At 39.7% G+C, this 16,958-nt stretch overlaps 1 protein-coding gene across 1 annotated transcript in view; it reads right to left on the bottom strand.

The window, feature by feature from the left end:
- The window catches only part of DACH2 (dachshund family transcription factor 2), a 482,776-nt gene that overhangs the window by 175,375 nt on the left and 290,443 nt on the right, over window positions 1-16,958 (bottom strand). The window contains exon 3 of the mRNA XM_065410944.1: window positions 3,090-3,161. Within this exon, the coding sequence (XP_065267016.1) occupies window positions 3,090-3,161 (72 nt within the window). The remainder of the gene's footprint in view (window positions 1-3,089; window positions 3,162-16,958) is intronic.

The raw sequence follows: 16,958 nt of genomic DNA, 5'->3' as shown, positions 1-16,958 counted from the left end.
ACAAAAACTAATAGTTTTACTAAATTACCTTTTTATTACATGGTTTCAATTAGCATTTTTTCCTCTCAAAGATACAAATTACTGTTTTCTCTGGAAAGAATTAGGAGATGATAGAAATACAGAGAAAACTTCGACCAAATGCTGGACTTAACCCCAATTGAAAGCATACGTCCACATAATTTCCAGAATGGATTTGTTCTTGCAAATACTGCAAACATTAACAATTCTTACAAGTGTACATGAGTTATGAGACATGCTTCTCGCATATGGTAATACATATTATTCGACTAAACTCATTAGTTATTACATTTAATATATACAAAGCTAAGAATTACAAATAATAAAATGTTTTCCATATGAATGTGGTTTTCGGTTTCTTTGAAGTCATAAGAAAGATGCTGTGGTATTAGTCAAGGTATTATGCTATAGCATAAGGAAAATATTGTACTACAGGTGCAGAAAAGATTTATCCCACATGTTATCAGGCTACATCTGGTGTAAAAACAGTGAATTAATCTTTAGTTCCTTTGGGGTTTAAATCTCACAGGTCAAAAAGAAAATGGCTCAACTCTTAAATGATATGGCTCCATGTATTGTCAGAACCTTTTACATCATCTACCAAAGATTTTGTGATACAATGTTTTCAACATTCATTTTTTTAAAATGAAGAAGCTTGAAGTAGGCAGATGAAAAAGTAAAGAAATATCCACAACCAGAAAAAAAAGTGTTGCTCCTGCTAACATTACAACAGTGTGGTACCATAGTACAACTATATTGAAGGTATGTGTTAGTTCAAGTTTCCCATTGTAAAAAACTAGTTTTTGTTTTTCCAAGATTAACAAACCCATTGGAAAAAATGTGCCCTAATACTAAATTTCACACGCAATATACTGTATCTGCCTAAGCTTTTGGAGTGTATTTGTGTTTTAAAAAAGTTTGACAATTTAAAATTTTGTCTATAGAAGCACTTTTAATATACAATTACAAAAAAAATTCATTTAAGAAAATAAAAAATATTGCTAGTGATTTGTTCATACTGGAGCTGATGCACAGCAAATCATACATTAGATTAAATTAGTCTCTTTTTCAGTTCACAAATTGTCCTTAGGTAGCAGACAATTTTCTCAATTATGTTAGTTATTTGAAATTATTCACTAATAGTGAAATACACACCAGGTAGCTTGCATAACTTAAGTCCAACATAAATGCTTCTGCTGGTCCTCTTCACAAGGGAGAATTTCCCCCCAAATAATTTCTGCAGAATGTTGAACTCTGAAGAGTCACAACTCTCAAATTCTGCTGACCAGATTTGATTAAACATATACCAGCTATTTTTTCTGTTCCCTGATTGGATGAATATAACTCTTAGAATCAGGTTTCTTGTGTAAATATTTGCATTTAGGAATTCCAAATGTCCTTTCAACAAATATTCTCTATTATTCATCCTATTTATTTATATTTAACCTAATATTATGTGGCCTAAATATTATAGCACATATGTGAAATCATTCTATGTCACGTGACCCCTTATCCATACTGTGAACACAATGTTGTTGAGTAGAATGATGGAGCTTTAGCATTCATTATACAATTTCTGTTTATGCCATTTCTCATTCTACTTTTTAAATCTCCGTTAAGCAGAAAACAATAATTCCAAAAAGTATACAGATTTTGTGATGTGCATAAATATTCAGCACAGGCTAGCTTGTGATCACAATACTCTCACAAACTGAAGGACAGTCTTGAAAATTTACCAGGTTGCCTAACTCATTGTTATTGTAATAGAAACTGCACACATATATAGGTGTTTATAAGCTAGAAATTAATATGTATTATGAGAAAGAAATAGCATAATTACAGCAAATACATGATTTTCTTCTCTGGAGAATTTCACATGTACCACACCAATGGCACTACACATATTATACTAAATACTATGCGATCAACAATATAACCACCACTGGACTGTGTTAGATTGGCCTTTGTGTTAACTTTCTCTCTGATACAAATCATGCTACATATTATAGTACTACACATTAAGGTAATAACAGTGCTACTGTCCAACTAATTTTGGCCCAAGAAAGTTATAGATACAGGCTTGCTTGTTCAAGTTGTTATAGCTAGGAATTTGGAGGTGTAAGGGTGAACAAAATTAATGAAATCATATTATAAAGCATATAAACATTTAGAGACCAATTTTACATTAGTTTGGTGTACACACACACACTTTATATATAATATGTAGATAAATGCATATACAGAGCCATAGGCAGTGCTTAAAGTGTGTTGGGTCGCAACAGGTCACAGACCCAGGGAATAAAATTTCTAAAAAATGAGCTGGGTCACTGAGGCACAGAATTTTAGTACTGTGGGGAGGGGAATCCCTTTGAGTCTCTGCTTTCCCCGCTTGCCCACCTCCTGAGGAACAGCAGACAATCAGGCTCCTGCAGGAAGCAGGTAGAACTCTTTCACCATTCTCACAGGAGGGGAGGGAGGGAGGAGCAGAAAGAGCCCAGCAGCTCAAGGCAGCTCCGCAACATTCCCTCCCCACCCAACACCATGAGCAACAGGAGAGCAACTCTATTTCTCCCCCATCCCTCCCAGAAATACCTGTCCTTGTAAGGGGGAGAGGAGATCCTGAAGCAGCTCACCCCAAACTTGAGAGGGGGGTGAAGAAGTTGCATTAGAAGTGGGGGAAACTGCAGAAGGCATGGGGGAAGGGGTGTCTGGAGGGTTCAGCAGATGGGGAGCAGAATTAATTGGGGGACAGGATTGATTTGGAGGTTGGGGAAGATTTAATTGCTGGGCAGAGGGACAGGCAGATGTGGAGGTGATGACAGACGCCCCCCCCCCACAACACACACACTTTTTTCAGGCTACTTTAAGCACTGCCCACAGGTATAGCTATACTGACAGAGATGGATAGACAGCATACGTCTTCCTATTCATCTGTCTCGCTACTTGAAAAATGCAAGCCTCAAGGTTAAAGAAGCAAAATTCTATACAGCTGTACAAAATAATAGTTAAACAAAGCTTATAACTAGAGCCAAATACAGTCATTTGCATGAGATATAAATAGTAGTAAACACCTTGGATTTGAAGAGTCTTGAGCTTTGCAAACTTTATCTGGGTTTCATCAGGAAAAAACAAAGTTCTTAAATCTGGAAAAAAAACACACTGTTAAAAGCACTTATATGTTATTGAAATAGAATTCCATCTGCTAACAATATAGCTTTTTAAATTCTAAATATACAGATTGACCAGATATCACCAGTTTAAAAATCTCTGGAGAAGCTAATAAGTGGCAAAGGTATGTTTTCATTTGTTCATCTATATAAGTGTATGAGGTTTTTTGTCTACATGAGGTGGTTCCCACAAGTGTTTAACACTGATGACTCTCCCAAGGTGGAAATCTCAAAAAGCTTCATTACTCACAAAAGCACATGTTCTCCAAGGAGAGATCACAGAGGAGAAGTGTCATATGATTGTTTACCTCTTCAAAATGACGGCTGGGGATCAGTACAAGTAAGCAAGACTCACTATGACTGGCAATCACAACGTGAAGCCAATATACTACAAACTTAGATCAGTACCAGCAGCGTTGTGTATGAGTCAGGTATGCTGTAAAATTTCAATGATGCCTTTAAATTCTAATGGTTTCAAGCTGCTGTAAACTTCTGCAGCAATCAAAAATAATCTGTCATGGGACTGAGGGGTATGAACATCATGTCATAGCCACTCTGCTGTTAGATTTATTGGAGGGTAAGGCATGTCATTTATGCACCAACTCACAGGAGAAAAAAGCAATCCCTATGAAGTTAATCTAATAATAGACTGGAAAGCAATGATTACTGTTTCATGTGCACTAGCTATTTGTAGCAGTGATTGGCCTAATTCAGCAGGCCTCACTTGTCAGAGCTCTGGGATTAACAAGTGTTTAGTTGAAAACCTATTGGGAAACATCAAGAAATGGTTTAATGAGGAACAAAAGTCTTCCACTTCTGGGTCACTGAAACCCTCCCCGCCTCTACCCCCACCTTTAAAGAGCTTGTTGGAAAAGACTTATTCTGGATATAAAACAAATGCTGTGGAATGGTAGTTTTAATGAATCTACACTATTATCAACACATTTTTCACAATAAAGGAGTTTGATCCGGCAATCCTTATTCAGGCAAAACTCCCAGGAAAGTGAGCAGAGTTTTTGCTAAAGTGTGACTGCAGGATCAGACCCACTGTAATACAACAACATATTCAGCCCCTTCTGCTTATAGAGCACTTTACAAACAACAATTAACCATCTAATTCTCAGAACAGCCCTGTGAGGTAATTAAAAATCAGTCTTATTAACCCCATTTTATAGACTGGGAAGCTGAGAATAGCAAATCTTAAACTAAGAGCCACATCACACAGCAAGACACTGGCAGACCTGAGACTGAAACTCAAAAGATCTTGATTCCCAAGCCCATGCTCAGTCCACTAGACATGCAGCCTCCTGCTAAATGTCCTTAAACATTTCTCAGTTCTGAAAACAACTTGTACAAAAGCTCTCCAGTCCCCAAGTTATTTATGTGCAGTAGTGTTAAAGAACCCTGGGAAAGAGTTTGCCTTTCAACTTTCAATAAGAGAAATTCAAACTAAATTGCGGGAAGGGGTGCTATTCTCCTTCACACATAGACTTGTAATTCACGTTAGAGCCGCAGGAATGACTTGTATGGACAAAAGACAACATAGCTCTTGTCAACAGGAAAATCAGAAGTTAATCCTCCCCTCATCGTATAACTCATTTTTCTCAGAAAAATTAAACTGCTCAGCATGGAATGGAGCAAAGCTGCCAAAAAAAAAAAAAAAAAAGATTGTGTATGTGTGTGTGTGTGTGTGTGTAATTTAGGTACCCCCTCCTTTCCACACCCATGTTGCCGCCTCCATTCCCTCAGAAAGAAAATCACATGAATAGCAGGAAGCAGCTGAGAACAATAATCCACATAGACTAAAACCTACATTTTTAAAAAACTGAAATAGATAGTGCTACTCAAAGCAGCATTAACAGAGAGGTCACAAAGCACTGGCCAGAAGCAAATGGCAATGCTGTCACTGTTCTGATGGATCAGACAGAAGACTGGAGAAGCAGTCCCTTTGTGGACCCAGTCAGAGCTTGAAGGGGTGAGGCTAATGTTTTGTGCCACTCCCCAGCAGACTGCTAAATCAGGCTGCATTCTCTCCTCTGGCCAAGGCTAGGTCTACACTGCAGCGGGGGTCCGACCTAAGATACGCAACTTCAGCTACGTGAATACCGTAGCTGAAGTTGCGTATTTTAGGTCGGCTTACCTAGCGGTGAGGACGCGGGAAAGTCGACCGCTGCCGCGCTGCCGCCGCCTCCGCTGCCGCCTCCTGCCGAGGTGGATTTCCGGAGTCGACGGCAGAGCGATCAGGGATCGATTTTACCGCGTCTTCACTAGACGCGGTAAGTCGATCCCCGATAGACCGATTGCTACCCGCCGGATCGGCGGGTAGTGAAGACAAAGCCCAAGTCTTTCCCCTCCCTCTTGGTCCTACACAAAAGAAGAGATGCTACGTTGGGCCAGCAGATCAAATCCTTTGTCCTTTTTCAGCTACCCGTTCCTCTCTTACATCTTTTTATTGGCCACAAAAATTCCAGCTCATTTCTCAGTAAGAAACAGGGTATGCAATTCAAGCCTACCAAATTGTTAAATGTGACCAGCGGCATAATACTATCAGTACATCCTGTCATACAGAATATTGTATCTGCCAAACTTCTCAGTGGCTAGGGAATCAGGAGCCCCGGATGCATTCTCTGATATTAAAAACAATGAAAGGAAGTTTTATGTTTTTAAACTATAACTAAAATACCCTTGTTAACTGAAAAGTATTCTCTAGAATCTTAATGTTTTGCAGACTATTAATGGAAAGAAAATTTAGAATTCATGATCAGTTATTTGCACTAGAAATCTAATCCTAAGAATTATGCTCATTCAGACATGTGACCTATCTGTTCAATTAAATCAGAGCTTTTACTGGCACAGATAAAAGCAAGAGAGCCAAAGCTATCTCAAACTTTAGCCAATAAAATACTTGAGACTCCACTCAGTGCTTCTAAATGAGTGAAACAATTATACAAATGCAGACCTGTTTCTTTAGCAATGGCAATATCTAGCACTATGAAAAGTCAAACTTGGCCAGCAATGTCAATATAGAGTATCAAGCTGCTAGGTGCCCAGAATCTAATACAGAAAGCACCTGAGTCACTGTTAAACTAAAATTAATCTAGAAAGTGCAGAAAATGCTTGCTTAATTTTTAATCTGGGATTTAGCACAGAAACTCAGTGGACAATATTTGTATTTTACTTTAACTCCCTATTGAAAGGGTAGAGTCACTTTGAAAAACATCACAAGCCTGACACATTCAAATTACACTGATTTTGGTAACTGCATTTTCACACAAAAGAATAACATCTTGGACTTGTTCTGCACCCAAGAAGATTTACACACTAGAATTTTTTAAGTTTAGAGCAAAAAATCCCAAATTTTAGTTGGATTCATTATATATATAGCAACATGTGTAAAACTGTAGTAAGAAATTAACTACTTATGAGAAAAATCCTTTTTTTCTTGTGCATACCTTGAAAGTGATGCATGTAGTTCCTTAACTGGTTTATGTTAGGAAGCATGTACAATTCCACCAATATATTGCACTGTTTATAATTACAATTCATGGCATCCCAAGAAAGCATTGCAGGAACAGCATTGATATTCCACAGAAGACAAATATTGATTGAACCAGATAGAGCATTTATAATGACAGGAATTCCACAAACAAACTGGCACATCTTGACACATGTGAAAGCAAACCTTTGAGATGCCAAACAGAAGATGTGGAGCATGGAAGTCACATTGCTAGCTGTCAACCAGCAAGAATGTACATGTGTGACATGTGAGTGATAACATCAGACAACACAGCTCACCCATTTCTGTAAATGCCCTCTAATTTTCTTGGACAGGAAAGTGTAGCCTTAGCAAAAACACCCGGGAGCTCAATATCCACTTACCTGACTAATCAATTTGGCATTAAAAAAAGAAATAAATAAATAGCAAATCTTAAAGCTGAATGCTCTTTTACTACCTTAAACTGGCTATTTGCATTATTGTCAATGATTTGTATTACAGAAGCACATAAAATATGGTACGTGCTGTACATATAAAAAGGCAAAGATGCTGCCCCAAAGAGCTTACAATCTGAAAAACAGTCACAGATGAAGAGTAAGAGAAAGAGGTACAAGAATAAGAGTAAGTGGTCAAGATGATAATAGGGCACATCTTGAGAGTTCCATCATGTCTTGATGATGATGACGATATATAGCTGGCTAGTTTTTTGTACTCATCAGAGTAGAAATGGATCTTGATAGGGATTTGAATGCAGAAAGGGTAAGACCATCCAAGGAAAACATCTGATATATAGGAAGTGGCATGAAAGAAAGCACTGTTGTAGGAGAAGCAGACAAACAAGATGTTAAGGTTAGCATCGTTGGCTGAGTAGAGAAGACAGGAGATCAGACAATACGAGACAAGGAGAGATAAGTAAGGAGAGGCAGAGTAATGCCAAGCCTTGAAAACAAGGCAAGAAGCTTGAATGTGATTCAATGGAGAAAGAGGACCAATTGGAAGGATTCAAAAAAGGGGGTGATATGGTTATATTGATGGGTAGGACCCTACCAAATTCACAGCCATGAAAAACGCATCATGGTCCATGAAATCTGGTCCCTCCGCCCCCCGTGAAATCTGGTCTTTTGTGTGCTTTTATCCTATTCTATACAGATTTCACGGGGGGAGACCAGCATTTCTCAAATTGGGGGTCCTGACCCAAAAGGGAGTTGCAGGGGGGCCACATGGTTATTTTAGAGGGGGTCACGGTATTGCCACCCTTACTTCTGCACTGCCTTCAGAACTGGGAAGCCGGAGAGTGGCAGCTGTTGGCCAGGCGCCCAGCTCTGAAGGCAGCCCCCCACCAGCGGCAGCACAGAAGTAAGTGTGGCAATACCATACCATGCCACCCTTACTTCTGCACTGCTGCCTTCAGAGCTAGGTGTCCAGAGTGTGGCAGCTGCTGACTAAGGGCCCAGCTCTGCAGGCAACAGCACAGAAGTAAGTGTGGCAATAACATACGATGCCATCCTTACTTCTGCGCTGCTGCTGGCGGCAGCTCTGCCTTCAGAGTTGGGCTCCCGGCAGCAGTGCAGAAGTAAGGGTAGCAGTACCGCAACCCCACCTATAAATCCTTGCGACCCGCCCCACACAACTCCTTTTTAGTCAGAATCCTTACAATTACACTACCACGAAATTTCAGATTTAAATAGCTGAAATCATGAAATTTACAATTTATAAAATCCTATGACCGTGAAATTGACCAAAATGGACTATGAATTCGGTAGGGCCCTATTGATGGGCAAAGAAGCCAATCTCAGCGTTAGTTCCTATGTACAATGCTTGACTAAAATTTGTCTGGGTACACAAATTCTCATCAGCGTTGGGACTTTTGGTCAAACAGCACCCTTGCTGGGCAAAAGACAGATATAACAAGCAATTTCCCCCTCACATAATAAGCTACTGAGGAGAAAAAATCATCTGTAACTCCAAATGATGGCTCCTAGTTACAAGCAATGCTCCAAACAAGGAAGACTGACCTAAATCCTGATAACATGTCTACAATGCTTAATAGATTTTTGCATAGGGATAGTCAAGCCTGGCAGCAAAAAAACTTTCAGTAATCTGAAGTTGGCAAATAGTTGCCATTTACACCAAATGAACGTCATCTAGGTTTTTATAAAGCCTACATTATTCTGATATATTTCAAATACACATCCAAGATTTTATCGTAACAGTTTTTAAGGGCCAAATTTGCACGTATAAACACCAAAAACTAACCAATGGATCCACTGCATTTTCCATACATCACATACAGGGACTCTGTTAAGAGCCTGCTAGAGCTAGCAGAAGCTGGTCCCATGCCACCAGCAAAGATGCATCCATCTTGTTAGCAGTGTGAACCTTCCCACTCCTTTCTAAGACTCTGCTTGCCTTTGAGACTTCTGCCTTCTTTCTCCACTGATCTGCATAAGTCATATTCTGACTCTGTGTACTGAATCAGCAGGAGTGGAAGTTTCTTTCAATTTCTCCCTGACCACATCTCTTGTTTCTGTACATTTACATGAAATGAAATAAACGAAATGAAAGACACCAACATATCTTAATCTTTTTGTGTGGGACAATAAAACACTGTGCACCTAGAGGCACAAAAGAAATGTAGGGCTGGCATATGGACAGAATTATATACTGGGATGCACCATCTATATGGGTAAATTATGTAGATCTTTGGTCTCATTTCTACAAGACCCCTTAGAATTTTAGTCCATATTTAAAATTAAAAACAATATTAGAAGCTTTCTAAGGGAGTATTTGTTCTGCTAAACTCCTTAAAATTAACTGGTACTTAATGGCCTGCAATTAATGGCAAATATGTTTCTAATTCTTAAAAGTGTAAGTTAAGTGTCCCCTCTGAATTATATCTGTTATTTAAAAAAAGCTCAGCCACAAGTAATTTTAGTCAATTTTAAAATCATATTTAATCTTTTCTTCTCATTCTGTCTCATCTGAAAATCTGAAATATTACTTTCTAATTATATAAAGTCATAAGAGAGTTGGAATTTTCTTAAATGGACCTAAGTCTTCAAGTATTTCAGCATCACTGCATGAGAAGGTTGCACATCTGAAATAGCTCTAGTATGCTGGCTGATTCACATTCACTAAATGGATCAGCTGAAATAAGCATAATAAATAAAAGAGAATAAAATAAAAACAATTTCACACTAAGTGAAGGCTTGACTTATAGGAAGTGGCAGCTCTGATGGCCCAAGGCGTAGAATTAGTTTTGCCACTCGATAATTTGACTGATTCACTTGAGTGGCCAGAAGAGGACATTTTCTGCCTGATTTCAGTGTAATCAAGTCACCTGCTCTGTGATTGCTGGGGCCAAGTCAATTGCACTCTGTTGAGCATGGAATGTGTGCAGTGAGTAGCAAGAAGAGTGTTTTCTGCATATGTGTGCAGAACTATTGAGCTGTCAATGACAGTGGGATTTAGCTGTTTCTGTATATTAGTGTACTTTCATTTGAGATCATATATGTAATATGAAAATAATCCATTCAGATTTACTCCTTCAGTTACCCACCATTTAGGAATCAGTGACAGTATTCAGAGACTCAGATTCTAAAGCCAGATGGGACCACTATGATCATCTGTTCGGAGCTCCAGTATAGCACAAGCCATAGAACGTCAACAAAATTGACTACTGTTTGTAGCTCTCCTTTCAAAGCTCTGATTGTATACTCACATGACTGGAGCACTGTCATGGATAGGTATAAATTGTTCAGGAAGGACAGGCGGGGGAGAAAAGATGAAGGAGTTGCAGTGTATGTAAGAGAGCAGTATGATTGCTCATAGCTCCAGTATGAAACTGGAGAAAAGCCTGTTGAGAATCTTTGGGTTAAGTTTAGAGGCGAGAGCAACAAGGGTGATGTCGTGGTGGGCGTCTGCAATAGACCACCAGACCAGGAGGATGAGTTAGACGAGGCTTTCTTCAGACAACTAACAGAAGTTTCCAGATCACAGGCCCTGGTTCTCATGGGGGACTTCAATCAGCCTAACGTCTGCTGGGAGAGCAATATAGCAGTGCACAGACAATTGAGGAAGTTTCTGGAGAGTGTTGGGGACAACTTCCTGGTGCAAGTGCTGGAGGAACCAACCAGGGGCCGTGCTCCTCTTCATCTGCTGCTCAAAAACAGAGAAGAATTGGTAGGGGAAGTAGCAGTGGTTGGCAACCCAGGCAGCAGTGACCATGAGATGATTGACTTCAGGATCCTGACAAAAGGAAGAAAGGAGAGCAGCAGAATACGGACCCTGGACTTCAGAAAAGCAGACTTTGACTCCCTCAGGGAACTGATGGACAGGATCCCCTACTATGAGGGAGAAAGGAGTCCAGGAGAGCTGGCTGTATTTTAAAGAAGCCTTATTGAGGGCACAGGAACAAACCATCCCGATGTGCAGAAAGAATAGCAAATATGGTAGGCAACCGGCTTGGCTTAACAGAGAAATCTTTGGTGAGCTTAAACATAAAAAGGAAGCTTACAAGAAGTGGAAACTTGGACAGATGACTAGGGAGGAGTATAAAAATATTGCTTGAGCATGCAGGGGTGTAATCAGGAAGGCCAAAGCACAACTGGAGTTGCAGCTAGCAAGGGATGTGAAGGGTAACAAGAAGGATTTCTACAGGTATGTTAGCAACAAGAAGGTGGTCAGGAAAAGTGTGGGACCCTTACTGAATGGAGGAGGCAACCTAGTGACAGATGATGTGGAAAAAGCTGAAGTACTCAATGCTTTTTTTGCCTCAGTCTTCACAGACAAGGTCATTTCCCAGACTGCTGCACCGGGAAGCACAGTATGGGGAGGAGGTGAGCAGTCCTCAGTGGTGAAAGAACAGGGTTAAGGACTATTTAGAAAAACTGGACATGCACAGGTCCATGGGGCCGGATGGAACGCTGAGGGAGCTGGCTGATGTGATTGCAGAGCCAATGGCCATTATCTTTGAAAATTCATGGCAATCAGGGGAAGTCCCGGATGATTGGAAAAAGGCAAATATAGTGCCAGCTTTTTAAAAGGGAAGGAGGAGAATCCAGGGAACTACAGACCAGTCAGCCTCACCTGAGTCCCTGGAAAAATCATGGAGCAGGTCCTCAAGGAATCCATTTGGAAGTACTTGGAGGAGAGGAAGGTGATCAGGAACAGTCAACATGGATTCACCAAAGGCAAGTCATGCCTGGCCAACCTGATTGCCTTCTATGATGAGATAACTGGCTCTGTGGATATGGGGAAAGCGGTGGACATGATATACCTTGACTTTAGAAAAGCTTTTCATATGGTCTCCCACAGTATTTTTGCCAGAAAGTTAAAAAAGTATGGATTGAATGAATGGACTATAAGGTAGATAGAAAGCTGGCTAGGTCGTCGGGCTCAACGGGTAGTGATCAATGGCTTGATATCTAGTTGGCAGTTGGTATCAAGCAGAGTGCCCCCAAGGATCTGTCCTGGGGCTGGTTTTGTTCAACATCTTCATTAATGATCTGGATGATGGGAGGGATTGCACCCTCAGCAAATTCGCAGATGACACTAAGCTGGGGGGAGAGGTAGATAAGCTGGAGGGTAGGAACAGGGTCCAGAGTGACCTAGACAAATTGGAGGATTGGGCCAAAAGTAATCTGATGAGGTTCAACAAGCACAAGTGCAGAGTCCTGCACTTAGGACGGAAGAATCCCATGCACTGCTACAGGCTGGGGACCGACTGGCTAAACGGCAGTTCAGCAGAAAAAGACCTGGGAATTACAGTGGACGAGAAGCTGGATATGAGTCAACATTGTGCCCTTGTTGCCAAGAAAGCTAACGGCATATTGGGCTGCATTAGTAGGAGCATTGCCAGCAGATCGAAGGAAGTGATTATTCCCCTCTATTCAGCACTGGTGAGGCCACATCTGGAGTACTGCGTCCAGTTTTGGGGCCCCCACTACCTAAAGGATGTGGACAAATTGGAGAGAGTCCAGCGGAGGGCAACGTAAATGATTAGGGGGTTGGGGCACATGACATACGAGGAGAGGCTGTGGGAACTGGGCTTATTTAGCCTACAGAAGAGAAGAGTGAGGGGGGATTTGATAGCAGCCTTCAAGTACCTGAAGGGGGATTCCAAAGAGGATGGAGCTAGGATGTTCTCAGTGGTGGCAGATGACAGAACAAGTAGTAATGGTCTCAGGTTGCAGTGGGGGATGTTTAGATTGGATATTAGGAAAAAACTATTTCACTAGGAGGGTGGTGAAGCACTGGAATGGGTTAACTAAGGAGGTAGTGGAATCTCCATCCTTAGAGGTTTTTAAGGCCCAGCTTGACCAAGCCCTGGCACGATGAGTTAGTTGCAGTAAGTGCTGCTCTGAGCAGGGGGTTGGACTAAATGACCTCCTGAGGTCTCTTCCAACCCTACTCTTCTATGATTCTATGATACTGTATTTCAAATGCAGAGGATTTCTCATTACTTCTGAAAAGATTTCCTTCCTTTATAAAAATATTAAGTATTGTTTTTATTATTTGAAAAGCATATCTAATCAACAGACAAATTACAGTGTCAGTAATTAAGCAATTTACCATATTTTACAAGCAACTAATGCTAAAAACAAAGTTTAAGCTGTATAAAATTGATGTAGCATTGTTTCAGCCTATTTTCTTCTTGACATATGTTACTGCATGATTCATCCACATTTTCAGAATCAAAGTCCACGATCTAGCAAACCTAATCTGTTAATAAAATGAAAAGGTGACCTTGCCTAATTTAATAAGTCAGTGTAGAAATACTCTTTCAACATGTTAAAGAATTACAGAAAGGTTATCATAGCTTGCTTTTATGGGAGTGTACTCTACCTTTTCCAGATCATTTCTCAGACTTGCATTACTGTAATTCATTTGATTATATAAAAACCTTTGTAGATCACTATATTTTAATAAAGGCTTTGTTTTGCTACTAAATATGCCTATCATTTACATTTTAAGCATGTATTATATACCGTACTTTCCTTTTTGGAGTCAAGGTTTAAATATTCTGCCGATCGTTAAATGAGGCTTGTACTTTGGGGAATTTTTTTTCTTTGCGAAATATTTTTGGGATGAAATCAGTGCTGGCTAAAGAGTCTAGCCTGATAGCCTATGAGACTGAAGTTCTGCAGTTAGTCTTAGAACTGGTACAACATGATGGCAATAGTGCAAGCTGTCCTATATAACCCCACAAACATGCCTCAGTCTTAACTGGAGAGGACCATCTCCAAGAGTGAAAGGGTAGTTTAGTATCTATTCCCATTCAGACACTAGCCTCTCATCTTGGAACTCCAATTAATAAGGAGAAGTCATTTTGCAGTATGGACACATTTCCACTCCGAACTTAATATGCCTCATCAAGTTATTTAAGATGACTCATCAGACACACCAACACATTTCAGTTAATCTAGATCAAAAATGGAATTCAAAGTTGTGCCAAGAACTGCATATTTAGTAAGCATAACAGGAAGCAAAAATATTAGAGTCTTTATGAAGGTATCAGGTTTTTGTCCTAAATGCATGAGTCTAGATGGATAAAGTAAATAAGGAACTGCTATTTACTTCTCATAACACAAGAACTAGGAGTTACCAAATGAAATTAATAGGCAGCAGATTTAAAACAAACAAAAGGAAGTATTTTTTCACACAACGCACAGTCAACCTGTGGAACTCCTTGCCAGAGGATGTTGTGAAGGCCAAGACTATAACAGGGTTCAAAAAAGAACTAGATAAGTTCACGGAGGATAGGTCCATTGTTGGCTATTAGCCAGGATGGAAAGGGATGTTGTCCCTAGCCTCTGTTTGCCAGAAGCTGGGAATGGGCGACGGGGTGGATCACTTGATGATTACCTGTTCTATTCATTCCCTCTGGCGCACTTGGCATTGGCCACTGTTGGAAGACAGGATACTGGATTAGACAGACCTTTGGTCTGACCTAGTATGGCCGTTCTTATGTAAATAGAGCATCTGCCCAGGTGCTCAGTGAAATGGGAGGGGTTGGAAGGAGGGCACACAGAATGTGCTCCCCCACATATCCCTTGCAAACTTCCATGCAGGGGGTGACAACTGCAGCCCATGCATTTCCTACAGCATAAGATCTGCTCAGAGATACTGATTCTGCACATGCAGTTTCTCCAAAAGGAGGAGGGAGAAAGTAGGGCCATGCTTTTCTGCTTCGTTCAGCAAAGCTGGTCTTCCTCAACATGCTGCTCTTCTAAGGGATAGGCACAGTGTTAGCACACTCCCCGGGAGCTCCAGTGCAGCTCTGTCTTACTCCGTACACAGAGCTGTGACTTCATGGCACAGTCTGGCTCACAACTGTGAATTTTGCTGGACTGACCCTCTCTCTGGTTACCTGCAGCAGCAATTCCTGTATCTGAATCCAACCATTCCCACCCTTTCGTCAAACATGCAACTTTATTGACAATTCCAACACAAATGCCAATCCTAAAATTCTGAAGTAATAAACAAGCATAAATGAGACATTAAAAGTTGTGAGATGCACATTTAAGGAAATCTGGACAAAGTCCCTCCTTCACAATTTGCATACTTGTGACATGTGAAATGAAGGTCTTTGTGGAAAATGAACTTCTGTGAGAGTTTTTTTGTCTAGCTTCTTTTTAAGCGCAAAGTATTATTGTTAAAAGCTCTGCTTGCAAGTTACAACAAAATCACTTTTAGTGCTTGTCTCTCAAGTCTGGTGTATTTTAATTATTTTTTACTTTCATTTGGTATTTCTCTTTTATTTTTTCATAAATGAAGAGCCTGCAGTTCAAGCCTTTAGCTCTCACAATTTGGACCCAAAACAAATCCATTAGCAGTGCGGTTTCATGATTATTTATACTGTATAGTACTGAAGTAAGCTGAGTTGACTGTACTTAACACTGGGAAGGTAACTTTACTGAGCCTTGTCTACCAAGATGCAAACTTTTCTACAACTAATACTCCAAATTGAAATAAGTTTGCAGTACAGCAGAGTGGCATTTAATTGGCAAGCAGACACACACACTAGACATACAGTTAGGCACTAACAGTCCAAAACAGACCAACTAATAAAGTGCGACCAGAGAGAAGGACTAGGAAATAGATGTGTCACAGACAGATGTGTAAAAATATATATATACAAAATTTGCTACAACGATACACTGAATAAAAGCCATTTTCACTTAACCATTGTTTACCCAAATTTTAAGAATCTCTGACTTGATGCATTAGTAAATGATGTGATAAGATCAGCAAATATAATTTCTAGAAAAAATGTAGGGAAAAATGCTTTCTGGAAAACTAATTTATGTAACTCACATCATCTCTGAATAAAAAAAAAATCACATATTTCCATTAATAACCACTTTTTGCAAAACATTATCAAATCTTTTCACAGTTAAGCGTGAGGGCAAATGACTGTTGGTATCCATAGGCTGTCAAAAATACTGTCAGAAAATTAAGTTCTTCTCACACAACATTTGCCAACTCTAATCCCATGGATATACTTCAGGTTAAAATGAGAAGGTAACACATAATATTGATACTGGGAGTTAAGCTTCATCAAGACCAAATATTCTTGGATGCCAAGAAAGCACCCCCACAGAATTCCTAAACATATAGACTATTATTTTTCTAGCAGAGTAGTTTTAAATTAATTTATTGTATTTTTATGGAGCGTAGTCCCACATCTTATTCACAGGCTGTCAGCGCAGCAGCAAATTATAGAAAACATAATACTAAACATTATAACATAAAGCAAATATTTATCTAATTTGGATTCTGTAATTTTTAAAGTAAGTGACTGCTTACTTTATTTGTGTCAAAAGCAAATAAGTATGGCCATTACTTTTACTGGTAGTACAATGTAAAGGGAGTATGGCTATCAGTCAAGCAATTTCCACTGTAGACATTAGCACTTAGACTTTTCACTACAAGAGTTGTTTTCTATTCCTCTGAAAAGAACCTAGGTCATCAACTATCAAAGTACTTAAGCATATGCTTAACTTTAAGTGCATGAGTAGTCCCATTCAAGTCCGCAGGACTAGTTGCATACTTAACTTTACTACAGACTACAGAGCTCTACTGGTACTAAATTAATAACGTTATCCAGCTACTATATTCCATCAAGAGGAATTAACCACAGAGGATGAAATACCATTAAGAAAACTCCTGCATTTAAATATGGTGTGTGTTTATGGTACCATTTGCTGAGCTTTGTTTTGTTCCCTATATGAATTTTCTGGACAATTTGCAACAGTATTGTTACACCAAAATAC

This window comes from Emys orbicularis, chromosome 9 (genome assembly GCF_028017835.1).
Source record: "Emys orbicularis isolate rEmyOrb1 chromosome 9, rEmyOrb1.hap1, whole genome shotgun sequence".
Classification (NCBI taxonomy): Eukaryota; Metazoa; Chordata; order Testudines; family Emydidae; genus Emys; species Emys orbicularis.
Note: the sequence above shows the minus strand (reverse complement) of the source record. Positions and strands in the feature narration are given on the sequence as shown.